The sequence below is a fragment of the Prunus avium genome, chromosome 2 (assembly GCF_965620075.1).
Source record: "Prunus avium chromosome 2, drPruAviu1.hap1.1, whole genome shotgun sequence".
Lineage (NCBI taxonomy): Eukaryota > Viridiplantae > Streptophyta > Magnoliopsida > Rosales > Rosaceae > Prunus > Prunus avium.
This window is the reverse complement of record NC_142285.1, coordinates 25,379,530-25,407,500: the sequence shown is the minus strand read 5'-3', so window position 1 is coordinate 25,407,500 and position 27,971 is coordinate 25,379,530. Positions and strand designations below refer to the sequence as shown.

Below are 27,971 nucleotides of genomic sequence, written 5' to 3'. Positions count from 1 at the left end.
TCAATCTTCAAGAGAAATATTATTGGAGCTTTGTCCTGATCTAGTATCTTGACAAGTAAGTTTGAAGATATCTTCAATAAGGCTTTCCACAGCAGCACTCTCTTCCTCCGTAGCTAAGCATTGGAAACCCAAAAGTTACAAAACATTCACATAATGAAGAAAATAAAACACTAGTTTTAAGTTATATAACATTTACCTCCCTTGCCACAAAGCCAATCTCAAGCACACAACAAAGCTTGAACAATTTCAGGCAATAATAAACTACAGTATTGATCTAGTACTTTACCACGAATACTAAAAGCGGATTCCGATGCAACCGTAGAAATAGGAATTGTTAACACATCACGAGCTAAATTTGAAAGTATCAGATAATGAAAATGCTCCATTTGCCACCAAGAAAGAACATCTATGTCTTGCTTTCTATCTAGTCTTTCCTCATCCAAATACTTATGCAATTCATTTTTCCTACTTGTACTTGGACCATTTTTGTAACTATTGTCAAAATCCTCCATCATACAAAATGAAACATGCAAATATTAGAATTATGCATCATTGTGATATATGATATGCAACAATAAATATAAAAAAGAAAATAAGTTTAGGCTACCTCAAAAATGGTGTCTCCATCTTCCATGTGACTAGCCGTCTCATTCATTCCATAATTTGAAGTAACAAGATGAGATAAATTTTCCGAGTACACATCAAAAAGAGATGTCAAAGTGTCTCTAACATACTTGAACTCTTTAAAATCCTTACCATGAAGCTTGGTATAAGCCCACTCTACAAAATGCAACTTATAACGAGGATCCAAAATAATTGCAATTGCAAGAATTAAACTGTACTCTAACCAATACATCTCAAACTTCATGTTCATATTAGTTCCCATCTTGTTCATGAAACCATCATTGTCTTCCATGGTTGCCTTGATTTGGTGTTGTATTATGAACACCTTAGGAAAGAATAAATTTGATGTGGGGTACTTTGTCCCAAAAAATAAGCATGTAACATCATAAAAGTAATCCAAAAACTTGGAAATCTTCTCTACTTTAATCCACTCTCGAGGAGAAGGACAACTACTAAATTAGAATCAATCAATCCTAAATTAATAAAAGCACGACGATAGAAAAGTGCACTCTCAAGCATGGTATACGTTGAGTTCCATCTAGTCTAGACATCTTGTCTCAATCCTCTCTTACTACCCATTATCCCCACTTGTGCAACCATTCATAGAACTTTTGTTTCCTCCCCTAAGAACCCTTTATATATTTGATGCACTCACGAATCTTTATCACTGACAAATCAATTTCCTTGCATCAATGAGTACCCCACCACGTTGATTTTTTTTTTATTTCTTTTCCAAAATCATTGACATGTAGCATCTATGAGGTGAGATTTCTTTTTCTTTGTTTTAAGGAAAACTACAAAATTCCAATTCGTTGAAATTACATTGTCCCAACTTTTACGCCTCATCCCCTAAGAACTTGAAAGAGAGCATTAACGAGTAAACAAAATTCCAAAATTTTGGAAAGCAATTGATATGATATCTTTTTTCATTGGCTCTGAATTTTGAAGGAGTGTTGAGTACCCCAAACTCCTTAACAGTGAGTCTTCACCTTTTCCAAATCATTCAAGATTCATGATTTCCAATCTCAAAGTATTTTTTTATATTTGTTAAATAATTCACACAAATATATTTTTCATGCCTCACTTTGTTAATTTTGTTCAATATTCATCCATTTTTGTTGAAGATGGCCCCAAAACCATTTTCAATTTTCACATGCAGAAGAGGTCAAAATGATTTTAAATTATGTATGTGAAATTTTAATTTTTAGGTCAAAATGTTTGGAAAAATAAATTACGGATGTTGAAACAAAAATATTATCAAGAAAAATTAACTTTAAAAAAAACAAAAAAAAAAGAGGTTAAACCATTCTTAAACAATTTAATAACACATGCGAACTCAAATTATAAATCTACAAGGTTGAAGGAAAAATAGTTTGAGTTCGGGTAATACATGAATAGTTGTATTTTGGATGGTGGAAATTTGAGCTTAGCCCCAACATGGTTGGAGATGGTCTAAAGGGCCTAAACCCAGATCCTTCAAAATACACTATTCATGTATTGCCTAGCCTCAAACAAATTTTTCACTCAACCCTCCAAGCTCAAATTTTGAGTCCATAGCCTTATTAAATTGTTAAAAAATAGTTTAACTCTTTTTTTCTTTTTCTTTTTTTTGTGTTTAATTTTTCTTGAGCTAATTTTTGTTTATAACTTGATAGGCAATCTTCAATATTTTACAAGCATGGTATAACTTGAAAGGCCTGTTCAAACCCTTGTTATCATTCAAAAAATTGTTTTTGCATGGACGTCCTATGCACGAGTTAAAAGAATGAATAAGTTAAGACTTTAATAAAATTACAATCACAAATTTAAAGCTCGAATAAAATGGGTACTAACCACAACACTTAGATTAGATCTACTTCTTGTTGTATGCACCAACATAGGTCATCCTATTTTGTGTTGGATGAGTGTGCGCGGCTGAGCCAATTTTTCCATCGAAATTGTTAAGAATTAAGCATGGCCTTTGATCGTATAGCCATTGGGAACAAGTTTGAATTGTGGCCATCTGATTCCAACGACAATATTAATATTGACATCCACATGCCCCTAGGTGTGGCTAACACAATGGTCCACAAATTTGACTTTGCATACGAGAGCAATTGGCTTGTTTGATTAGGCAACACCAATTTTCAGTCCAGACAAAAGGTGGAATGCTATTCCACCTAATATATGGACTGGATTGATATTTCACTTGGGGCCTCCATTCAGGCTATATTGCTAAAATTTGGACATTTGGCCCTCCCGATTGGAGATGACCTTATTTAGGATGAAGATGTTCCTTCCTAGATGGAATCTGTTGTAGAGAACGATGTGATTGTACCCTTGACTCTGCTAAATAAATAAAAATAAAAATTGAAAACGTTATCAAATAACCCTAAATTTTTACTATTCTAATTAAGTAAAATTTTGTAGGGTCACATGTCTTGGGTTATAAAAACTAATTGAGCAATTCCCACACTGTGTTGATCAATTTACAATATATTATTTGTTTCAAAAAAAGTTTGGATCGCGCAATCTGAGGATCATTGAGTCATGCGTCAATCCGGATACCCTTATTATTTTTATTGAAATCATAAGACCACTGAACTAAATCGTGCATCCTTTTATTTTACAAAAATATTGTTGAGTGCAATAACAATATCGGGCCGAGCCGGGCTAAGGCCAACGGGCCGGGCTGAAACGGGCCTACTTCATTCGAAAAAAAATTATAAACTTAACCGTAAGGGCATTTTAGTCCAAATTTGAGATTAAACTCACTTAATTCCAATATTTTCACATCAAACCAAATTTATAAAACATCCAATAAAGTCACACAACTTAATAAGACTTTCCACAAAAATAATAAAATCAAGTATTATTTTTTAGGTTATTACATAATTAGATTGTAATACGTTTTAAGAAATAATTTAAAAAATTAATAAGTATCAAAAAAATATTTTCTTTTAAAGGATGGTATGAATAAATATGCAAATGTTTGGTGATGTGTTCAAGAAAAGCATGATTATATTTGGTGGTACGATTATGTTTCATGATATGATTATATTTGGTGACATGATATGTTGTTCATCTTATATATATATATATATATAATTGACACAAATTAATGTGCTAATCATCCAATTATAAACTAGGAATGAGTAAAGAAAAGTAAATGAAATTAAACAAATTATATATGTGATTTAAGTGATATAATCATAATCCTAAACTTTTATTTATACATAATTATATATGTATGCAGGCCTAACGGGCCGGGCTTTTGTGGGCAGGCGGGCTGGGCTTTCTTGGGCCTAACCGAGCCAGGCCGGGCTTCAGACACCCAAGCCCAAGTCTAGCCCAGCCCAAGGCAGACTGGGCCATCTCAAAGCCCATAACAGGCCAGGTCGGGGTTTTTTTCGATGGGCCGGGCGGGCCCCCGTCAGCCCATGAGCCCGCATGCCAAATGATGAGGCCTACTTGCATCAATGGTCAATTTGAACTTTCCCACTGAAGACTTGAAAAGTAGACTCCATATTTTTCTCCTAGAGAAATTCTTAGCATCTATGAGGTGAATTTTTTTTTTTCTTCTTTATTTATTTATTTATAGTTTTTCAATTGTTGAAATTTCAGTGCATGTGGCGTCCCCAATTCCCATTCAACCGTTATTGCAAGGGTGGGTTCCGAAACAATCATTCCAATCTGTGGGGCAACCACATCAAAGGGCTAGGTTTTTAGAGCAAGTCCACCCCTGCTTCAAAACCGGGAAAAATGCCTTCCAGGCGAGCCCAGCAGGCCTTCAGCCGAGAGAAGGAGCCCGGGCAAGCGGTGGGTCCCACCAACCCAGGCAAGCCCACGAGCAAATCCAACCTGGGCTGAAGCCCGAAGGCGCTAACATCAGTGAGCGTAACGCGCCAACGGTAAAAAAATTTGACTTCCGCCCGCTGAGGTCATCGCTGACATCGGCGCCTGCCAGCCCCAACGAGAAAAAGCCACATGGCAATTCCCCAGCTATCCGATGCCTTTTTTGAAGAAATCCAACGGTCCTCATTTTCTTAGCCAAAAAAATTGCAAAAAAAAAAACAAAAAATTCTGGATTTTTTCCCTATAAATACCTATCAATTTTATTCACTTTCCACACCAACTCTTCATACCAACTCTTCTCCTTCCAATATATCTTTTCCCTTCCACTCAAAATCTTTCTACTACTTTCCATTTTTGTATAAAAAACAAAATGGCCTCTTCTGTTGAAGCAGGAAGCGCTTGGAGTACTCACGAAGATATTGTGTTGTGTGAGTCTTGGGTGAAAATTAGTCATTGCCCTATCACAGGCAATGAGATAAAGTTTTCTCATATGTGGAGAAAAATTCATGGAGAATTTTCTGTAAGAGCGGGTTCAGCTCGGACGGAAATGGCCTTGGCCTCAAGGTGGAAAATTTTGAATAAAGAGTTAGGGAAATGGAGGGATGCATTGGCAAAAGCCAGGGAGAACGTTCGAAGTGGTCAAAATCTTGCGGATGAAGTAAAATATTTATAATTATCGTTTTATTCAATTTAATGTAACTTTTTTTTTCTTGCATATTAAATTTTTTTTTGTTGCATAATAATTTTTTTTTTGTTGCATTTGTAAATTCTTTATATTTCCTTCCATATTTATTTTTTTCTTGCATAATCATTATATTTCTTGCATTTCTTTATTGTTTATATTTTGTTGCATAATCATTTTTTTCTTGCATTTGTTAATTGTTTATATTTTCTTCCATATTTATTTTTTTCTTGCATAATTATTATATTTCTTGCATTTCTCTATTGTTTATATTTTCTTCCATATTCATTTTTTTCTTGCATAATCATTATATTATTTATTTTTTTCTTGCATAATAATTATATTTCTTGCATTTCTGTCTACATTCAGGGCACGACGACGGTGGTGTTGCATTGATTCATTAAGCATAGAAAAGGCTACAAGCATTTCCTTCTCTTCTTATCGGCCTCCCAATCTTCCTCAGCACGTCTCCGCTGGATTTCTTCCTCTTCTCTCTTTTGCCTCTCCAACACCCTCCTCAAGTTTGACATTGAGAGTAGAATGTGTTTTGTAAAATCTGAGAATTGAAGGAATAGATCAGATATGGTGTGAGAAGAGAAGAAGTTGATGGTGTAGTTTTATAGAGGGATTCAGAAGATAGAGATGACACGTATAATCATTATATTATTTATTTTTTTCTTGCATAATAATTATATTTCTTGCATTTCTGTCTACATTCAGGGCACGACGACGGTGGTGTTGCATTGATTCATTAAGCATAGAAAAGGCTACAAGCATTTCCTTCTCTTCTTATCGGCCTCCCAATCTTCCTCAGCACGTCTCCGCTGGATTTCTTCCTCTTCTCTCTTTTGCCTCTCCAACACCCTCCTCAAGTTTGACATTGAGAGTAGAATGTGTTTTGTAAAATCTGAGAATTGAAGGAATAGATCAGATATGGTGTGAGAAGAGAAGAAGTTGATGGTGTAGTTTTATAGAGGGATTCAGAAGATAGAGATGACACGTGGCGCAATTTTAGAGGGTGAAAATCTTATCTAAAATATGATATTATGATTTTTTTTTTTTTTTAAAAAAAACTGAAATCTTATCTGACATGGGACACTGTTATTGTAAGTTTTAATTCTAGACTCAACCTAAATACTTTGAATCCTAAACTTAACCAATACTCGAATACAAAAACTATAAGATAGTATAGTAATAAATATGAGGTCAAACCCACAAGGACAGTTTCTAATCTACTCTATTTGTTTAACTCAGTTAATTTCTAATACTAGTTAACTCTAAACTTAAAGAACTTAAATACTAAAACAATCAAAATAAGCAAGGGTGAAGATTTGATGTAAAACTGTATTGAAGACTTGCATATATAAGAATAAATAAGACTGATGTGAATTTGCTGAAGAATCAAAGATAGAAAACACTAAGGATACGATTTCACCACTAGTAGTACTATTCCAGTCATTAGTTATTTATTTCCAGATTGTTATACATGCATTGAAGATCAGTTCTTACTTTAGTATGATTGTCCATGTTATCTGGTTAATCAAGTATTTCTAACATGCAACCTAGTTGTGGTATCCAACTTAGATCAACTAATTAGAAACCCATTAAGAGCAAAAGAGACTAAATGATCATGCAAACTCTAGGCATGGTATCTGCATTGGCATTCACACTTCTTATTCACAGAGCAACTGTCAAGTTCCAGCATGGTATCTGCTCCAAACCTGCATCAAATATCCTATAGACAAATTCTATGGTGATCAATCATAAACTTTTGAATATAGGCATATTAAAACAGTGAATAAGAACTCAAGCATATAATCTGAAATTTAGATTTAAATAACTAAATAACATGAAATATTCTTACTAGGGTTACATCGACTTGAAAGTTAGTTGCACATAATGTTTGTGCAACTCAAAAAGATATGGAAAACTGAGGTATACATGAGTCATCAAGGGCGGAACTAGAAATTTTTCAATCGGTGGGCTAGCTAAAGTTAGTAGCTTAAAATCTAATGATAATTTTTTTTGCACTTACATTTTCTATAGTTTTTCTAGAAATAAAAGTATATATTAAATCGTATAAATCATGCTACTTGTAAACACAAGAAAAAAAAATGAAATTAGAGCCATATTATTCACAAAAGGATGAATTTTATTTAGAAAAATGATTCTCTTTTGGAGACAAATTAATAGAAATTTTTTAAAATTGATGTTGGGACAAACTTTGACACCAAATACAAATGTGGAAGACCTCTAACTATGCCTATTGGTGTTGAAATTGTATATATTTTTATTTATTTTTAGTTAAACTATTAGGCTATATGTATATTTAATTTCTTTTTTTTCCCAAACCTTCCCTGGGCTACAGCCAAGAGCAGCCGTTGCCTTGGTTCCGTCCATGATGAGAGGGAGAAGAGGGAGAACTCTGAGATTACTTGAGAGCTCTAGGGTGGTTTTTTTCAAGCTGGAATACCTCTCTATTTATAAATGAGTTGCTGTTGCTTTGCTCCAACCCACTGCATTTGTTTATTCTTCATTGCTGGATCCACTTCTTCTTGTTCCTTGCTTCAAGTATGGGTACAACACTTTTTGTCTTCTTTAATCATTTGTTCGTAGTGGTACAGCAACTCCATGATCTGTTTTCTCTCTTCTTTTTCTCCAAAGATGGTGGCATCTTGCATAATCACTTCTTTATTCCTCACCACATGGCCATTTGCAGTCTTTATTCACTCTTCTCCTTCAACAAGCAAAAATTAACTCTAAAGTAACTAAAACAAACTAAAAATCATACAATACTCAGAATCTTAGCAAAACAATAAATATTATAGGCATAAAATTATGTATATTGAATTGTCTATCAGATACGTGGCGCAATTTTATAGGGTGAAAATCTTATCTGAAATATGAGATTATAATTTTTTTAAAAAAATCTATAAATATTATCTGACATGGGACACGTGGCGTAATTTTAGAGGGTAAAAATCTCATATGAAATTTGAGATTATAATTTTCTTTTTTAAATCTGAAAATTTTATCTAACATGGGACACGTGGCGCAATTTTAGAGGGTGAAAATCTCATCTAAAATATGAGATTATAATTTTTTTTATAATAAATATCCAAAAAATTTATCTAAAATAAGACACGTGGCAACTGAGAATCTCATCCGAAAATCTTTTTTGAAAAATGATGGATACGTGGCAACCAAAAATCTTATCCGAAAAATTTAGTTTGAAAATTTTATCCTAAAATGTTATCTGAAATTTGAGGTGATAATTTTATAATAAATAGTGACATGTGGGAATCGAAAATATTATCTGAAAAGCTTATCAAAATTAATGATTTAAAGTATTAAAAAAAAAAAGAAATAAAGTAAAATGAATAGTATTTGCCCTTGCCCTAGCCTTTTGGGGTGGAACCAATAAAGGCAGCTCAGACTATAATGAGTGGTAAGTTATAAGGGGTAAGTTATAAGGGGTTCACTTTATAGCCATCAGATCAATCTCATGGTTGAACTGTTATGCTACAATTGAGTTGAAATTACCCATACCAAAAGATGCAATCCGAAAGTGCAAAGCACGCTCTCTCATCCTGGTTGACCCTCCTTCCTCGAAAGCCACCCACTCTGCAGAATGTTCTTCTTGTCTCTCTCTCTCTCGCCATCTCTGGTTTGAGGTTATCAAAGAACCAAACTCCATTCGGCAAATATCTTGCAACCAACACAGACAGAGGGTTTTGAGTCTTTTTTTATTCTTGACACTTTATCACCCCAAAAGTTTATTTTCTGACGCCGAACTCCAGCTCGCCAGCCATCTCCCTACTGTCCAATCCAATTCTGCACCCATCCATCATCATAACCCAGCTCTACTCAAATTCGGAACCCTAGTTTGACCTAGCCAAGCCGCCGCAACTCACGACCTTCGTTGTCGACCTCCACCGCGAAGCCACTATCGCGACTCCACAGCCAAGCCACAGTTGCGACCTCCGTCGTTGTTCTCCACAGCGGTGAGTTCTGATATTGGTTTTGTACTTTCTGTCTGTTATGAATTCATTGATCCCCTTTTCTTATTATTGCAACAGTAGGGGCATTCATGGGCTCCATTTTTGGCTACGGTCCTCTCTCTCTCCCTCTCCTTCTCTATAAGTCCTCTTCTTCTCCCTCTTCAAATTTCAGTAATCCTCCGTACCACTGACCTGAAACACCTACTTCTCTGGCTCTCTTCTTCTTCAGGTCATTCAATTTCAATTTTTTTTCCTTTCTAAATTCTACTTTAGGGATTTAGGAATTAGGGATTCAGTTGGGCATTTAGAACTTAGGGGTTAATTTTAGAAATTCTAATTTAGGGATTCATTCAATGCCTAATTTATGATCTGTGGCTTTATGAATTATCAAGTGGACTACTTGTTTTTAATTGATCATTGATAATGGTATTATTGTAGTTTTTAATTGATCTTTGCATATTTCTGATTTTAGCCTTACAATTTTAGTGCCTGGGTGTGTAGACAGGTTATTAAATTCTTCTAGTATTAATGGAAGTTGTGTTACTAAATTACCAATACCTACGCTCTTGGTTGATATGGTTGTTCTGAATTGTAAGATTAGCTTACTATTCGATGGACCCACTTGCTGATATTAGGAAATAGAGTTATTAATTGAAATGAATGGGAATGTGCTTGTTTCTTATGCTATTAGATTTTGTGTGAGTGTGATGCTAATCAGCCATTGAAATACACATCTTTTCATGTTAATATTTGAAGTATTGGAACATGGGAAAGTTGAAAATAGGCATCTTCATGAGATGCTTGAGCAAAATTTGAAGTATTGCAAGAGCATTAAGTAGACCCCCCCTTTGTATGGCTTGCTATAAAATGTAACATATGGATCTGCATCCCTTGTTCTAAAGGTGCCCCTGTAGATTATTTGTTTCAATTCATGATTCTCTTACACCTATATAGAAACATAGGATTGGTTTGTTTTTATTTTATCAGGAATTGTTTGTTTTTTTAGAAAATGGAGAATATTAAACTGCCTCAGAAAATTTTGGTTGTTCTGTTCACTATTGCCATCTTTAGGAAGCTTATATAAAGTACATGTGGAGCTTTTTGAGTGAGACAATTCCACATTGCCCCATTTTTTGCCAAACCATCTGATGATTTTTTAATGGTTCTTTTTGTTCCTAATCATGTTCCCGTAATATCACTTTGTACAGGAATAGTTACTTTTCTTCAATCTTATCGGATTGGAATGCATCTGTTTTTTAGTTTCATTGTTCTGTGTATTGCTATTATGGATGTTGTAGTTGTATCTGGTTCTGTATTGATGTTATGGATGTTGTTTGGTTATATTGATTATTGGTTGGTTGATTAAGTTCACCCCTTGAGGTGTTTTGATGTTTGGTTTTGTCCCTCTTATTTAGTTTAACATTTTCTTTGTGCTTTATGTGTTCCACTTTTTCCGATTTTCTCTTGCTGGTGTTCTAGGTTAGGAAGCTGTTTGCCTATTAGTATGAGTTTCTTAGGTCTTTTAGTTTCTGATTGCGGTTTTCTTGTCTCAGTTTCTATTATTTTTTTTTTGGTCTTTGTTTCTCCTTTTTGCTAATTTCTTGTTTTGCCATCTCTTCTGCAGGTTTTTTTTTTTTTAATGACAGTTGGACCTAGATTTTTGACTTATGGAAGATTGTTGTTATTGAGAACCATCATCAATTTGGCGTGGGACAACATTCCATTCTGTCACAGGAAGTGTGCTGTAATTATACGGAAAAAAAAATATGTAATTGAGGAACTATATTTTAGTCATGTAGTTTAGTCCTCATTCAATGAAATTGAGTTCAATTTACTTGAGAAAGTTCAGTCTTGAATATGTTCTTTTTATATTCGCAAGTGTGTGCAATAGAAACATACTTTTTTTTTTCAAAGAACAATGGAAAATTACTTTTACTTATATTATACATTGAAGAGAAAACATTGTATACGTTGTGTATTATGTCCCTGTATTCCCGCCTCCTCTCTCTCTCTCTCTCTCTCTCTCTCTCTCTCTCTCTCTAGGATGGATTATTGGAATATTCGTATTGCGAATGTATAGCCTCCTATTGCCCTAGTATTCCCATTATATAGCCTCCAATTGCCTTCATATTGCCATTGTATTGCCCTAATTACCTTTGTATTGTCATTGTATTGCCCTTAATTGTCTTTGTATTGCCCCAATTGCCTTTGTAATTGAAGATAATGCCATAAGGAGTTTGTAACAATTTTCAATGTATTTTTCTGATTTTTAATTATTTATTTACAATTTTTTTTTATAAAAAACAAAAACAAAACAAGGATCAAAATGGACAGTGGTGCAATCACTAGAGGACAGTCAGTCAGCCACACTGACCGCGCCCATTCAGGTTCCGCCATGTGTCACTCCATACCATTTAATAATAATTTCTACGATTTAACTTACAAAATTCATAATAAATTAAATACAAATCCAAAAAATTCACCGAAAATTGGTAGGAACTCCTTGTGACATTCTTTACGCCCCAAAACTCCAAAAATATAATTTTGACTTATAAAATTTGAAAATGATAACAAAAACTCAACTTTGTTTCAAAACAAACCAAAACACTAAATTATGTTCCATAAAAGTAATGTATATTGGTGCGTCTATATTGCATGTCTTTTGCATCTATATTGTTTGTCTATTGCATGCATATTGCACATTTATTGCGTGTGTATTGATTGTTTATTGCTTACGAAGGAAATAAACAACAATACACAAGCAATAGACAAGCAATATACACACAACAGACAAGCAATATACACGCAATAAACATGCAATATACACGCAATTATTGTAGTTGTATCTGGTTCTGTATTGATGTTATGGATGTTGTTTGGATATATTGATTATTGGTTGGTTGATTAAGTTCACCCCTTGAGGTGTTTTGATGTTTGGTTATGTCCCTCTTATTTAGTTTAACAGTTTCTTTGTGCTTCATGTGTTCCACATTTTCCGATTTTCTCTTCTTGTGTTCTAGGTTAGGAAGCTCTTTGCCAATTAGTATGAGTTTCTTAGGTCTTTTAGTGATTGCGTTTTCCTTGTCTCAGTTTCTATTTTGTTTTTTTGGTCTTTGTTTCTCCTTTTCGCTAATTTCTTGTTTTGCCATCTCTTTTGCAGGCTTCTTTATTTTTTTTTTAATGACAGTTGGACCTAGATTTTTGAGTTATGGAAGATTGTTGTCATTGAGAACTAGCATCAATTTGGCGTGGGACAACATTCCATTCTGTCACAGGAAGTGTGCTGTAATTATATGGAAAAAAACATGTAACTGAGGAATTATATATTTTAGTCTTGTAATTTAGTCCTCATTCAATGAAATTGAGTTCAATTTACTTGAGAATTTTTAGTCTTGAATTTGTTCTTTTTATATTCGCAAGTGTGTACAATAGAAAAATCCTTCTTTTTCACAGAACAATGGAAAAATACTTTTGCTTATATTATACATTGAAGAGAGAACATTGTATACATTGTGTATTCTGCTCCTGTATTGCCGTTATATTGTCTTCCGATTGTTCTCTTATTGCTGCCATATTACTTTTTTCACCTATGTATTGGCAATTATAAAGTTGAAGTTGGACATCAGGTGTACGTATTGTCATCTAATTGTCGTTATATTGTCTTCCTATTGCTCCCTTATTGCTATCATATCAATTTTGTCATCTCTGTATTGGCAATTATAAAGTTGAAGATGAATATCAGGTTTACGTATTGCCATATGATTGCTGTTATATTGTCTTTGCTCTGTTACTGTTGCCATATCAATTTTTTCAACTCTTTCTTAGAAATTATAAAGTTGAAGTTAGACATTAGATTTACGTAGTGTATTTTTTTAGAGCGTAGAGAATGTCACAATGAGTTCCTACCAATTTTTGGTGTATTTTTGGATTTTTATTTCATTTATTATGAATTTTGTAAGTTAAATTCTAGAAAATTATTATTAAATGGTATGGAGTGACACATGATGGATTTTTATTTAATTTATTATTATCAAAAAGTAATATAATAATATTTTAGGGTACATAAAAATATAATAACAATTTAGGATAAAAAGTAATAGAATAATAATTTAGGGTAAATAATAATATAATAATAATTTAAGATTAATAACAATATAATAACAATTTAGGGTAAAAGGTAATATAATAATCATTTGGGGTAAATAATAATATTATAATAATTCACAGTAAAACGTAATATAATAATATTTTAGGGTAAATAACAATATAATAACAATTTAGGATAAAAAGTAATATAATAATAATTTAGGGTAAATAATAATATAATAATAATTTAGGCTTCCATAATTATAAGGAGTTTGTAGTAATTTTCGGTATATTTTTCTGATTTTTAATTATTTTTATTTAAACAAAATAAATTTGGAAAAAGTAAACAAAATGACATGTGGTGCAATCATAAGATACCACCTGTCGAAAACAATGCCTGCTCTCCTTTCAGCTGCAGCCAGGTGTGATTCTCTATAATTCATTTAGTTTTATTTTTTTTGGATTTCACTTCTAAAATTCATAACAAATAAATTAAAAAACCAAAAAATATGCCGGAAAGTCCTACGAACTCCTTGTGATATTCTCTACACTCTCAAGCTACAAAAATACAATTTCACTTAGAAAAATATAAATTGATGACAAAAACTCACATTTATTTCTCAACGATTTAAAACACTAGTTGATGCTCTATAATATAACACTTATGTTCTTTGATTCGAGGCTTACTGTGGACATAAATATGTCAAATCATAAGTTTAGACCTCCATAGTCAAAGACAATGTCGTAAGGAGTTTGTAACAACTTTCGGTGTATTTTTCTGATTTTTAATTAATTTTTACAGATAAACTTGGAAAAAAATAAACAAAATGACATGTGGCGCAATCGTACGACGCCACCTGTCGAAAACAATGACTGCTTTCCTTTCAGCTGCAACCACGTGTGATTCTCTATAATTTAATATTATTTTTCATGGATTTCACTTCTAAAATTCATTAAAAAATAATTAAAAATTAGAAAAATACACCGAAAATTGATACAAACTCCTTACAAGATTGTCTTTGACTATGGGGTCTAAAATCATGATTCCACATTTTTATCTTCACGGTAATTGTCGAATCAAAGAACATGTGTGTTATGTTATAAAACATACTTTAGTATTTTGGTTTGTTTTAAAACAAAGTTGAGTTTTTGTTATCATTTTTTAATTTTATAATTCAAAATTTTATTTTTGGAGTTTGAGGGCGTAGAGAATGTCACAAGAAGTTCGTACCAATTTTCGGTGTATTTTTTGGATTTGTATTTAATTTATTATCAATTTTATAAGTTAAATCCTAGAAAAATAGTATTAAATTGTGTGGGGCGACACATGGCGGAAGTTGAATGGGGCGCAGTCAGTGTGTCTGATGGCTGTCCTCCTATCAATGCGCCACGTGTCAGTTTTGATACTTTTATCAAATTTATGTTTAAAAATTCATAAACAAATTGATTAAATATCAGGAAAATACACCGAAAATTGATACAAACTCCTGATAACATTATCTTCGATTATAAAGGTCTAAAATCATGATTCCACATATTTGAGTTCTTGGTAAGCATTAAAATCAAAGAACACGAGTGTTATGTTATAGAACATAATTTAGTGTTTCGGTTTGTTTTGAAACAAAATTGAGTTTTGGTTATCATTTTCAAATTTTATAATTCAAAATTATATTTTTGGAGTTTGAGGGCGTAGAGAATGTCACAAGAAGTTCGTATCAATTTTCGGTGTATTTGTTTGATTTGTATTTAATTTATTATCAATTTTATAAGTTCAATCCTAGAAAAATAGTATTAAATTGTGTGGGGCGACACATGGAGGAAGCTGAATGGGGCGCAGTCAGTGTGTCTGATGGCTGTCCCCCTGTCAATGCGCCACGTGTCAGGTTTGATACTTTTATCAAATTTATGTTTAAAAATTCATAACAATTTGATTAAATATCATAAAAATACACCGAAAATTGCTACAAACTCCTGATAACATTATCTTCGATTATAAAGGTCTAAACTCATGATTCTACATATTTGAGTTCTTGGTAAGCGTTAAAATCAAAGAACACGAGTGTTATGTTATAGAACATAATTTAGTGTTTTGGTTTGTTTTGAAACAAAGTTAAGTTTTTGTTATAATTTTCAAATTTTATATGTCAAAATTATATTTTTGGAGGTTGAGGGCGTAGAGAATGTCACAAGAAGTTCGTATCAATTTTCGGTGTATTTGTTTGATTTGTATTTAATTTATTATCAATTTTATAAGTTCAATCCTAGAAAAATAGTATTAAATCGTGTGGGGCGACACATGGCGGAAGCTGAATGGGGCGCAGTCAGTGTGTCTGATGGCTGTCCCCCTGTCAATGCGCCACGTGTCAGGTTTGATACTTTTATCAAATTTATGTTTAAAAATTCATAACAATTTGATTAAATATCAGAAAAATACACCGAAAATTGCTACAAACTCCTGATAACATTATCTTCGATTATAAAGGTCTAAACTCATGATTCTACATATTTGAGTTCTTGGTAAGCGTTAAAATCAAAGAACACGAGTGTTATGTTATAGAACATAATTTAGTGTTTTGGTTTGTTTTGAAACAAAGTTAAGTTTTTGTTATAATTTTCAAATTTTATATGTCAAAATTATATTTTTGGAGGTTGAGGGCGTAGAGAATGTCACAAGAAGTTCGTATCAATTTTCGGTGTATTTGTTTGATTTGTATTTAATTTATTATCAATTTTATAAGTTCAATCCTAGAAAAATAGTATTAAATCGTGTGGGGCGACACATGGCGGAAGCTGAATGGGGCGCAGTCAGTGTGTCTGATGGCTGTCCCCTTGTCAATGCGCCACGTGTCAGGTTTGATACTTTTATCAAATTTATGTTTAAAAATTCATAACAAGTTGATTAAATATCAGAAAAATACACCGAAAATTGCTACAAACTCCTGATAACATTATCTTCGATTATAAAGGTCTAAACTCATGATTCTACATATTTGAGTTCTTGGTAAGCGTTAAAATCAAAGAACACGAGTGTTATGTTATAGAACATAATTTAGTGTTTTGGTTTGTTTTGAAACAAAGTTGTGTTTTTGTTATAATTTTCAAATTTTATATGTCAAAATTATATTTTTGGAGGTTGAGGGCGTAGAGAATGTCACAAGAAGTTCGTATCAATTTTCAATGTATTTTTTTTATTTGTATTTCATTTATTATCAATTTTATAAGTTAAATCCTAGAAAAATAGTATTAAATCGTATGGGGCGACACATGGCGGAAGCTGAATGGGGCGCAATCAGTGTGTCTCAACGAATTTATTACTTTTTCTTAGAAAATTCATAACTAAATACACAAAAATCACAATAATGTTCCGAAAATTGCTACGAACTCATTGAGACTTCATCTTCCTACTGAATTCCATGTTTCATGGTTACGGTACATTAGGATTTTATTATTAGTTATCCTAAATTATTATTATTATTATTATATTACTTTTTAGCCTGTACATTTGTTAATTATATTTACTCCAAATTTTTATTTTTATTTTTATTTTGCGTGCAAATAGACCATTTCTGGTGCTAATCAGTTTCTCTCTTCTTCAATTTGTTAATTTTTTTTCTTTTTTAGGGTTAAGGGATGTTTTGAAAAATAAAATGGAAATATACAAGCCATCCATTCTACAACATCAGGAAAAAATTATTAAAAGTCATTCACTGTTCAAGTTTTGCTTAAGAAACGTGTAACCAAATCGTTTGGGATATGCTAAGTGGGAAAATGTCATTCCCAAGCACCGGTGAAAAGACACCTACTCACTCCATGCATGCCTTTTCGTTTACCAAATATCAAGATTGCAGTTGTGCAAAATATCTGTGTCAGGAAAATGTCATTCGTAGCCGTCTATGATGTCAGTAATCATTCCACTATATAATATATATTATACATTTATATATAAAACGGTTTATGACAGCACAAACACCAAACAAAATAGATTCAAACCCAACATTTAAACAACATTTGTACAATGTAGCCAGCCAACCTAGAACTAAAGAGAAGCAAGTCCACAATGCATAAAAACCGTAAAAACATACTACAACTAATTATAAGGGTATGGATTTCCTGGCACAATATACTCACGGTGCCATTTGCATCGATTGCAACAAGTCTAGAAGGTAGGATTTATCTTTTCTTCAGTAGGCCAGCCTTGAATAACAAAACATCATTCGTTGCTGTTACAAGCGCTGCAGTGATTGAACTTAATCTTCCCATAGTAACAGAGAAAACTCATCTTAATCTTCGTCTCAAAGCATCCCTGGTTCCTTTCATATCAATGTTGTTACGTTGATTCAAAGAACACAAGAATTCTAATGCATCCTCTTTTGACTGACCAACTCTGGACATGCCAAGTAGTCCAACTAGATATGCTGCTTCCATATGGCCTGCCGTGGCTGCAATGCGCATCCCATACAATGCTTCCACATTACCCTGCATGAAAAACACTTCGAACGCTTCTCTAAATATCAACTCAGGGTTCTCGCAAGCCCTACATTGTTGCAAGAAATGCTGGACCGCAGGATTGACATGGTACCAGCTAGGATGATCTGGGTACTCTGCCATTGAAATGGTGTTCCACACTTGTGGAGTGTGTGCCAACGTATGGAACAATGGGCACACAGATGCCATACGGAACATTGGGTTGCCACGTATAACATCACTTTAAACCAAGCTAACTCCGGGATGAAGGCTTGGGGCATATCCAAATGGAGATGTTTCCCTCAATGTTAATTTAATTGTCGGATCTCGGGCTTGACCCGGTCAAATTTCAACCAGGCCCAAACAGTTTCGAATTCATTGAAATGTTTTTGGAATGGAATGATTTGAGGAGTGGAAGAGGGGAGAAATGAGAATATATGGGGTTTTGATTTTGTTTTAGCCTCTGTTTGTAGTGTTTTGAAAAGGTGTTTCCATTTGGGGTTTTTCCAAGTTGACCATTTTTAAAGAAACTGAACCCAACACCCTAAAACTCAAGACAAGAGAAGGAAAAATGTCATCGAAATGCAAAGAGAGTCAGACAGTCAAAAAGTCAATTAATAACCTATTTGCATAGCCATTTTAGGATTTTCCCGCCATCAAATTCATTGATACAAATGTGATGGATTACTGACTAGTCACAGAAGGTCCCATCAGATACTTTTTCATTTTTCCACACCAAACTACCCCTAGTAATGTTATTAAAATGGAACCAATGATGATGAATTCTTATCCAACTAGTTACCTTAATGAAATATAAATAAAATAATATATTTAAAGCAGTGTCCTCTCAATTTTCAGATTAATATTTGGTAGTGAAATATTATATTGCTTTTCGGGGTAAAAGGTGTCACAATTCTAACGGTACAGGTATCCAGATCGTAACCAACCCACCCACACACAGAAAAGAAGGATATAATTAGATTTAGCAGAGATGAGAGAGAGCTGAGTGAGAAGTAGGGTTATGAGTGAAGGGGTATGACTAAGAACTATGAGTGAGAAGGTATGAGTCTGAAGAGGTTTCAGTGAGAAGATGTAAAACCAGGCCCTAAGCTCTAAAAGCCTACAGAGGGGGGGTGAAGTAGGCGAGAAGAAAAAGACTACCCTTTTTAAATTTTAAGTTCTTCAAAAGCACATAAGCACAAACACAAACAATTTCGTGGTTAATGAATTAAAACAAGTATAGCGGAATGTAAATAACACACGAGAATTGTTGACCCAGAAAACCCAACAGGGTGAAAAACTGGGGGCACCAAGCCAGGAGAGATCCAATCTGCTCAATTAAGAAATACAAGAAAAACGAAAGAGGACTTAGCTCATCTATCACCTATAGGCAGCTACAATCCAATCTTTCAACAAGCACCTTTTCTTTATCTCTTAGCAGCAAATCCTCTCAAGAGCACCAAGCTCAAGTTGCATGTAGATTGATGTATGAAGTGAGTTATGGTTTCACAGATTCATCTATCTCAATCACAAAGTATGATTGAGCTAGACAAATGAAACCTAAGTGTTGTGATGATTAAACTAGAAGTAATGAACTTGAAGCAAATAGTTTAATTCAACATAACAACAATGAAACAAAACAAATGTTCAACCGAAATCTTGTAAGTGTTTACTTGGAGAAAGCTATATGTATACAATCAATCATATACTCACAAGTAACATATACTAGTTGAACAAATAATAAAGAACTCAAACAATGAAAAACATTCAGCCGTAAAGAGTATAAATCAACTCGGGGAAGTGTTTATGTGTATGCAATCATCCACATAGCCCTCAAGTGTTCAAGAGTGGCTGAACCAGTAAAATAGGTTCTTGAATGCTTAGATGCACATAAGAAGTTTTTTCAAAAACCTTTGAAACAATTCTGCTAGGCAAGGAGAAAGTGAGATGCAGAAAAGTTTCTAAAATGAATGAGTTACCATCTTTGCAGTCAAGGACTTGAGTATATAGACTAGAAAACAGCAGCAGACAAGGATGGAGGTGGACTGCTCAAGGAGAAAAAAGAAGGTTTTAAAATGAGAGTATATAGACTAGAAAACAGCAGCAGACAAGGATGGAGGTGGACTGCTCAAGGAGAAAAAAGAAGGTTTTAAAATGATCTACCCATACAATGAGCACAAGATAAGATTAAATAAATTAAACCATGCTCATGTAACCGTTGGGAATAAAAGCATCTGCAAGGAATAAAATATTCTCTCTTCTGAAAACAGTTTCAAGAAGAATAAAAGAAATAAAACAAGTCATCAACTTGATAAGTTATGGGACAAGGAGCCGCATGTTTCTTAGAAGTAGAGAAAGTTTATCTTACATGCTTTTAATAAAATAAGTCATCAATGTTGATGAATTTGGAATCAAGGACCCGCATGCTTTGATGAGGAGAAATAAAAAAGCCAACAATGATTTGAAGACTAGGAACAAGGAGCGGCAGCTTTATATTAAAATGTGGAGAAAGTTTTCTCACATGGGTGTTGAATAAAAGTATTCAACCCATACGTCAATGTCTAAAGCAAGATATATTAAATAACTAGATATGTGCTCAAAGGAAGGAATGAGCGGACAACTCATGCATGCTTTGACATAAAGTGACATTCTCAAAGGTATGACATGAAATAAAAAACATCCTTTTAGAAAAGATAAAGTATAAAAATCAAGATGTTTTTAGAAAGAAGGAGTTTAATATTTTGTAAAGATAGTCAATGATAAATATAATAAACCCCATACTTTGGTCAGATAAGAAATATCCATGCAATAAAGGAATCAGACAAAGCTAAAAACTTACGCAGAATGGATTAATACAAGTGAGAATGTATTAATCCAAGTTATCTATGCATATGATTTTACCTTTTGAACTGCAACGAGGAGACTTGGAAGCCCTTCAACCCACACTGATTCTAACCTAGAATCTAATTAATATTACAAGGGTTTTGTTGGTTTAAGAGAAGAGCCAAAATACAATAAAGGTTCAAATAAAAACCTTACAGAAGATCTGAGTGAGAAGAGGTACAAGTGAGAAGATTCAACATGTCTTCGTCTTCATCTCCCGCTCAAACAAAGAGGTGTTAGTATTGTGGAGCTGCAATGGTGCTTCGGGTTTCAAAATCAGATAAAAATCGAGGGAAGCCATTTTGGAAGTGTCTAACCTCCTATGTAAGTTTTCATTTCCAGAATATGTATGTGGGTGAAAAAAAACCTAGGTCTAACTCTGACAGAATTATTTTGCATATGTGATGCCTGCAATTAGGGAGTCACCAGTTGCAATGGATTCGAATGGGTTGATGTAACCTCCGCTGAAGTAGAACAACAAGATGACACGTATGAAGTCCATTAAGGACTTGGTATTAGTTTTATTACTTGTATCAATTGTCATATTATTTGTTCTTTTAATGACCAATTAAGTGTACGGTTTCAAGAATTGTAAAAGTTCTCCCCAAAAAGACATGTTGCACGCACCACCAATGAGTTTTCAAACCCATTTTGTAATTTTTGTTCTTGAAATAGGTGGATTGGCATTGAGTTTAAATTATTGTTTGAAACAAAAGCATTTATTTGCCTGAAACCCAGCAAAAACTTTCAAAGACTGACTTTAAAAAAATAAAGTCATACGAAGACGATAAAATCACAATACAAGGCCAATACGATGCAATAATAAGACAATACATTTTTTTGAAAATTGCACAATTATTCAGTGTATATAGATTGTTTATTTGCATATACTTAAAGTTTATTGATTGTTTACTACATGTATATCGCATGATATTGAATGTTTATTGAAGGTTTATTGATTGTTTACTACATGTATTTCGCATGTTATTGCTCCGATATTGAATGTTTATTGAAGGTTTATTGATTGTTTACATGTTTATTGAAGGTTTATTGATTGTTTACTGCATGTATTTCGCATGTTATTGAATGTTTATTGAAGGTTTATTGATTGTTTACATGTTTATTGAAGGTTTATTGATTGTTAACTGCATGTATTTCGCATTTTATTGAACCGATATTGAATGATTATTGAAGGTTTATTGATTGTTTACATGTTTATTGAAGGTTTATTGATTGTTAACTGCATGTATTTCGCATGTTATTGAACCGATATTGAATATTTATTGAAGGTTTATTGATTGTTTACTGCATGCATATCGCATGTTATTGCTCCAATATTGCATGTTTATCGAGGGCAAAAGTACCACTCAAGTAAGATTTAAGGAGTTATATTTAAGGGGGAAACAGTCCTTATTCTTTCTTTTAGTAGGAAGAACAACTGTTAAGTAGAATTTCCTAATCAATACGACTTCCTTATGGTTGGTGTAATTATGGAGTGATGTATATTGCATGTCTATTGCGTGTATATTGTATGTCTATTGCGTGTATATTGCTTGTCTGTTGTGTGTATATTGCTTGTCTGTTGCCTGTGTATTATTGTTTATTTCCTTCGTAAGCAACAAACAATCAATACACACGCAATAAATGTACGATATGCACGCAATAGACAAGCAATATAGATGCAACAGACATGCAATATAGACGCACCAATATACATTACTTTTATGGAACATAATTTAGTGTTTTGGTTTGTTTTGAAACAAAGTTGAGTTTTTGTTATCATTTTCAAATTTTATAAGTCAAAATTATATTTTTGGAGTTTTGGGGCATAAAGAATGTCACAAGGAGTTCCTACCAATTTTCGGTGAATTTTTTGGATTTGTATTTAATTTATTATGAATTTTGTAAGTTAAATCGTAGAAATTATTATTAAATGGTATGGAATGACACATGGCGGAAGCTGAATGGGCGCTATCAGTGTGGCTGACTGACTGTCCTCTAGTGATTGCACCACTGTCCATTTTGATCCTTGTTTTGTTTTGTTTTTTTTCATAAAAAAAATCGTAAATAAATAATTAAAGGGGTGAACTTAATCAACCAACCAATAATCAATATAACCAAACAACATCCATAACATCAATACAGAACCAGATACAACTACAAAATCCATAATAGCAATACACAGAACAATGAAACTAAAAAACAGATGCATTCCAATCTGATAAGATTGAAGAAAAGTAACTATTCCTGTACAAAGTGATATGACGGGAACATGATTAGGAACAAAAAGAACCATTAAAAAATCATCAGATGGTTTGGCAAAAAATGGGGCAATGTGGAATTGTCTGACTCAAGAAGCTCCACATGCACTTTATATAAGCTTCCTAAAAAAGGCAATAGTGAACAGAACAACCAAAATGTTCTGAAGCAGTCCAATATTCTCCATTTTCTAAAAAACAAACAATTCCTGATAAAATAAAAACAAACCAATCCTATGTTTCTATATAGGTGTAAGAGAATCATGAATTGAAACAAATAATCTACAGGGGCACCTTTATAACAAGGAATGCAGATCCATATGTTACATTTTATAGCAAGCCATACAAAGGGGGGTCTACTTAATGCTCTTGTAATACTTCAAATTTTGCTCAAGCATCTCATGAAGATGCCTGTTTTCAACTTTCCCATGTTCCAATACTTCAAATATTAACACCAAAAGATGTGTATTTCAATGGATGATTAGCATCACACTCACACAAAATCTAATAGCATAAGAAACAAGCACATTCCCATTCATTTCAATTAATAACTCTATTTCCTAATATCAGCAAGTGGGTCCATCGAATAGTAAGCTAATCTTACAATTCAGAACAACCATGTCAACCAAGAGCGTAGGTACTGGTAATTTAGTAACACAACTTCCATTAATACTAGAAGAGTTTAATAACCTGTCTACACACCCAGGCACTAAAATTGTAAGGCTAAAATCTGAAATATGCAAAGATCAATTAAAAAATACAATAATACCATTATCAATGATCAATTAAAAACAAGTAGTCCACTTGATAATTCATAAAGCCACAGCTCATAAATTAGGCATTGAATGAATCCCTAAATTAGAATTTCTAAAATTAACCCCCAAGTTCTAAATGCCCAACTGAATCCCTAATTCCTAAATCCCTAAAGTAGAATTTAGAAAGGAAAAAAAAATTGAAATTGAATGACATGAAGAAGAAGAGAACCAGAGAAGTAGGAGGTTCAGGTCAGGAGGAGTACTGAAATTTGAAGATGGAGAAGAAGAGGACTTACAGTTGGAGAGCAAAGGAGAGAAGGTTGGAGCGGCGCCATGAATGCCCCTACTGTTGCAATAATAAGAAAGGGGGATCAACGAATTTATAACAGATAGAGAGTACAAAACCAATATCAGAACTCACCACTGTGGAGAACGACGATGGAGGTCACGAATGTGGCTTGGCTGTGGAGTCGCGATAGTGGCTTTGCTGTGGAGGTCGACGACTGAGGTCGTGAGTTGCGGCGGCTTGGATAGGAATTAGGAGAACTTGGGCGTCAGAAAATGAATTTTTGAGGTGATAAAGTGTCAATAATAAAAAAAGACTCAAAACCCTCCGTTGTGTCTGTGTTGGTTGCAAGATATTTGCCGAATGGATTTTGGTTCTTTGATAACCACAAACCAGAGATGGCGAGAGAGAGAGAGAGAGAGAGAGAGAGAGAGAGAGAGAGAGTATTGCAGAGTGGGTGACATATTGCAGAGTGGGTGGCTTGCGGGGAAGGAGGGTTAACCAAAATGAAAGAGCGTGCTGTGCACTTTCGGATTGCCTCTTTGGGTATGGGTAATTTCAACCCGGTTTTACCAAAAAGACAACATTGAAAATTCACCTTTGGATTTTATCCGACGGCTCTTAGATACCCCTCAAACACACCCCTTATAACTTTCCACTCACTATAGAAGCATTCAATGAAGGCAAGGCTGCCACTATTCACCTGAATAGTAGCAGCCCTTGCCTTAGTCTTTTTGGGTGGACTTGCTCTTAGTATAAAGGAAAAGTCCAAAATTCCAAGTCGTTGAAATTACATTATCCCAACTTTTACGCCTTATTTTCCTAAGAACTTAAAAGAGAGCATTAACAAGTAAACAAAATTCCAAAGTTTTGGAAAGCAATTGATATGATATCTTTTTTTATTGGCTCTGGACTAATTTTGAAGGAGTGTTGAGTAACCCAAACTCTTTAACAGTGAGACTTTTAACTTTTTCAAATCAATCTAGATTCATGATCTCCAACCTCAAAGTATACTTTCTTTGAAAAACAAAGATTTGTGTTGTTTTTTCAATTAAAATTTGAAAGAAAGTTTTGCCGAATAATTAGTTTGGTCTCCATTGATGTTGTTGGAGTGCTAGTTGTTTGGAAAGTTTTCGATATCTCAAAATCAATTGGAGAGAAAAACTTGGGTAGGGAATTCCTTAGCTTATCGCCTGATTAGTGACATATACACTTTCTAAAAACTTGGTATAACCTGCCAGTCAATCTGCTACATGGCTTGGCTCTCCCTAATGAAGTTTTTCTCCAATGGGAATGCTCTAGTGACCTTTTCGGGTATCTTAAAGAGTATAAGAATTATGGGGACCACCTTTCTATTGAATGATAGGATTCCCAAATTCTCAACAAAAAAAACAAAAAAATAAAACTTATGTCTCTTGAATAAAATATCTAATATCCAACTCCCTCAATTTAGGCTAGAATTATTACATGTTCAACAAGTTCGAGCACATATGTAGTCAATATTAGGCAGCCTTAATATTACTTACATTGGTGCGTATACATATACTTATACATTTTACTCTAATTCAGGAATTGCTTCTAACTCTAGCCGTCTTGCTGGGATGCTTGCATGTGTTGTTGTAGGACCTGCAGAGACAAAAGGATTAGGAGGCATGACCAAGTTATCTCCTCCTTCTAACATATGAACCACTATTTGCATAGATGGACGATCCACCGGGTGCCATTGGATGCACCAAAGCCCTACAATTGCAAGTGTCTTCGGGATTTTACCATCTCCGTCATCTCCTATATGGATTCGTAGGTCATCTCCTCCTTCTAGAAGATTATAGATCCATTCTGGGTAGTAAATTTCATTTGTGTTCTTTGTGCTTGAACCAATGTTCTTCCTTCCTCCTACCATCTCTAGCAACAACATTCCAAAACTATAGACATCTGACTTGTAAGACACAATTCCAAAATTCCTAGAGAACACTTCAGGCGCAATGTATCCCATGGTGCCTCTAGCTGTAGTCATTGACACTATACTTTGATCCTTGGAACATAATTTGGCCAAACCAAAATCAGAAATTTTTGGAGTGAAGTTGTGGTCTAGCAAAACATTATGGGGTTTGATATCAAAATGGAGGATTCGTTGATCACATCCCTGGTGAAGATATTCAATTCCTTTGGCTATGCCTACAGCAATATCATGCAACTTTTCCCAACCAAGGAAACTGTGCTTGCCATCCGCTGATGAAATGAAATCCTGCAGCGAACCATTGGGGAAGAACTCATAAACAAGAGCTCGTCTAAATCCATCAGCACAAAAGCCAACCAAGCGAACTACGTTGACGTGGTGGATATGACCCATCATTCCCACTTCGTTTACAAACTCTTCCCCATTTCCCTTAGAATTGTTAAGTACTTTCACGGCAACAAAGAATTCAGAAGAAAGCTTTCCTTTAAAAACAGTTCCATAGGCTCCTTGGCCCAACTTGTCCTTAAATTGGTTTGTGATCCTCTTAATATCTGCATATGAATATCTGCTTGGCTTGAGAGCTTTGTAATCCTCTAAAAACCTTTCGATTTTCAGTTGATTCTCTTTCTCCTTTTGATCAGCGCTATAGATACGATACACTGCAATGAGCAATACTAAAAGAAGGGATGAACCCAGCGTTGCACCTGCAAGTAAATACAATCCTTGAGCAAACACACATCTTCCAACGTCTTCTCGACATGAAACAAAGCAAAAGAAAAGACCAGTCTTAGATAACTCACCCGTTGCCACGAATTCCATTGTTTTGCCTATAAAACATAAACATAATTTCAAAATCAGATTGTCATGTTTCTGAAAATGACCCTGAACCAGCAGGTAGCAGATTATTATATTGGTCATCAAGTTTGCAAATATGATTTACTTTGGAAACTCTACAAAATTGAGCAGAATATATGTGAAACAAATCCTTACTTGCTTTCCTCAAGTGAATACATTCAACTTCACTTTTGATGCCATTCTTGTTCAATCTACACCTCTTGCCCTCCGCTTCACATTTGGTACAATTTGGTTCAGACCATTTGAAGCGAAGAATATAGCTGCCATATCCATTCCAACGCCCGAATGGAACTGATAAAACATCATACATCCTTGTACAAGACTGTAGGGCCGGAAGGGTCCAAAACAAACTAGAATCAGAAGAAAAGCCGTAAACTCTGTAGCCAGGGCCGCCGCTGAGGCAGGGGACTTGAAACCTAGGTGTATCTCTTCCAGCAAGAGTAGGACAATGGAATAAGGTAAGGTTAAATATGATGGAACCGAAATCGAATAAGTGGAAGGGGGAGATTGGAATGTTAGGGGTTTCTAAGGGCTTTAACAGCAGGCAGTCCTCTGTGTTATATACTTCGATTAGCCCACGCTTGTAATCTATGCTTTTGACAAACAATTTTATTAGTGCTACTTGCTCCTCAAGAACCTTCTCCTGTCTGCTACTGCATTCAAGCCCAGGACCACCACAATGATGTCTGAGGTGGAGCGGGAAATGGATAGCCAGGCCATGATCATCACTGCACTCAGATTCTGTGCACGTATCTTGTCCTGCTCCAACCGCTTTGACGAAAACCATATATAGTATGCAAAGGCAAGAGATGAGGAATCGCTGCATTTCTGAGATAAAGTGGCACTGGATTTTTTTCCTGAGCAGATGTATTTGGATAGATATGTCGAGTACAGCAATGAATTGACCTTGTTCAATCGACCACTCACAAGAAATCGGAAACAAGCTTGGCGCTTTTACAGTAAATAAATGAATATACAAATCAAGGCCAAAACTTGGACCAAAACAGAAGGAAAATCAAACTCAAGAAGTCAACAAAACCGGGCTGAAATGGCACAATAAAATTTTCAGTCAACTTATGTCGACTATTTGACTGACTCTCTAACGTCATGGCTTACCTAGGCTTCTAATAATTAAATTGCTTGCTTGGTGCATGACTTTTCTTTTGATATGTTTCAAATGTTATCCAATAGGAAATTTGAAAGTGTGCTCATACACACATTTACCATATCTTATAAGAAACTGTCTAAATATAAAGCTAGTCTGAATGCCAAACAACACCACACCA

General features: G+C 34.2%; 2 protein-coding genes and 1 pseudogene across 3 annotated transcripts; all 3 read right to left on the bottom strand.

The window, feature by feature from the left end:
* Positions 1-916, bottom strand: LOC148296722 (zinc finger BED domain-containing protein DAYSLEEPER-like; annotated as a pseudogene).
* Positions 917-17,502: 16,586 nt separating this feature from the next.
* LOC110751479 (uncharacterized) lies at positions 17,503-17,901 on the bottom strand. The gene has a single exon (XM_021951953.1). It carries the CDS (start codon positions 17,899-17,901, stop codon positions 17,503-17,505), a length of 399 nt encoding a protein of 132 aa, XP_021807645.1.
* Positions 17,902-25,261: 7,360 nt separating this feature from the next.
* LOC110751477 (rust resistance kinase Lr10-like) lies at positions 25,262-27,744 on the bottom strand. 2 transcript variants are annotated; one of them, XM_088247863.1, is made up of 3 exons: positions 26,821-27,744; positions 26,631-26,657; positions 25,262-26,534 (listed from the first exon to the last, which is right to left on the bottom strand). In XM_088247863.1, the coding sequence occupies exons 1-3, from the start codon at positions 27,509-27,511 to the stop codon at positions 25,429-25,431; spliced, it is 1,824 nt and encodes a 607-aa protein (XP_088103989.1). In that variant the 5' UTR covers positions 27,512-27,744; the 3' UTR covers positions 25,262-25,428. The 2 variants fall into 2 exon arrangements, with proteins under 2 accessions (XP_088103989.1, XP_088103990.1); XM_088247864.1 differs by having other exon boundaries at positions 26,631-26,712; positions 26,821-26,958.
* Between the last annotated feature and the right edge of the window lie 227 nt (positions 27,745-27,971).

Coding starts and splice junctions, on each gene's coding strand:
- LOC110751479 (XM_021951953.1), bottom strand. CDS start 17,901: ATGGCATCTGTGTGCCCATTGTTCCATACGTTGGCACACACTCCACAA.
- LOC110751477 (XM_088247863.1), bottom strand. CDS start 27,511: ATGCAGCGATTCCTCATCTCTTGCCTTTGCATACTATATATGGTTTTC. Junction 26,658..26,820: donor TATTCACTTGAGGAAAGCAA/GTAAGGATTTGT, acceptor TATGTTTTATAG/GCAAAACAATGGAATTCGTG. Junction 26,535..26,630: donor AATGGAATTCGTGGCAACGG/GTGAGTTATCTA, acceptor ATTTACTTGCAG/GTGCAACGCTGGGTTCATCC.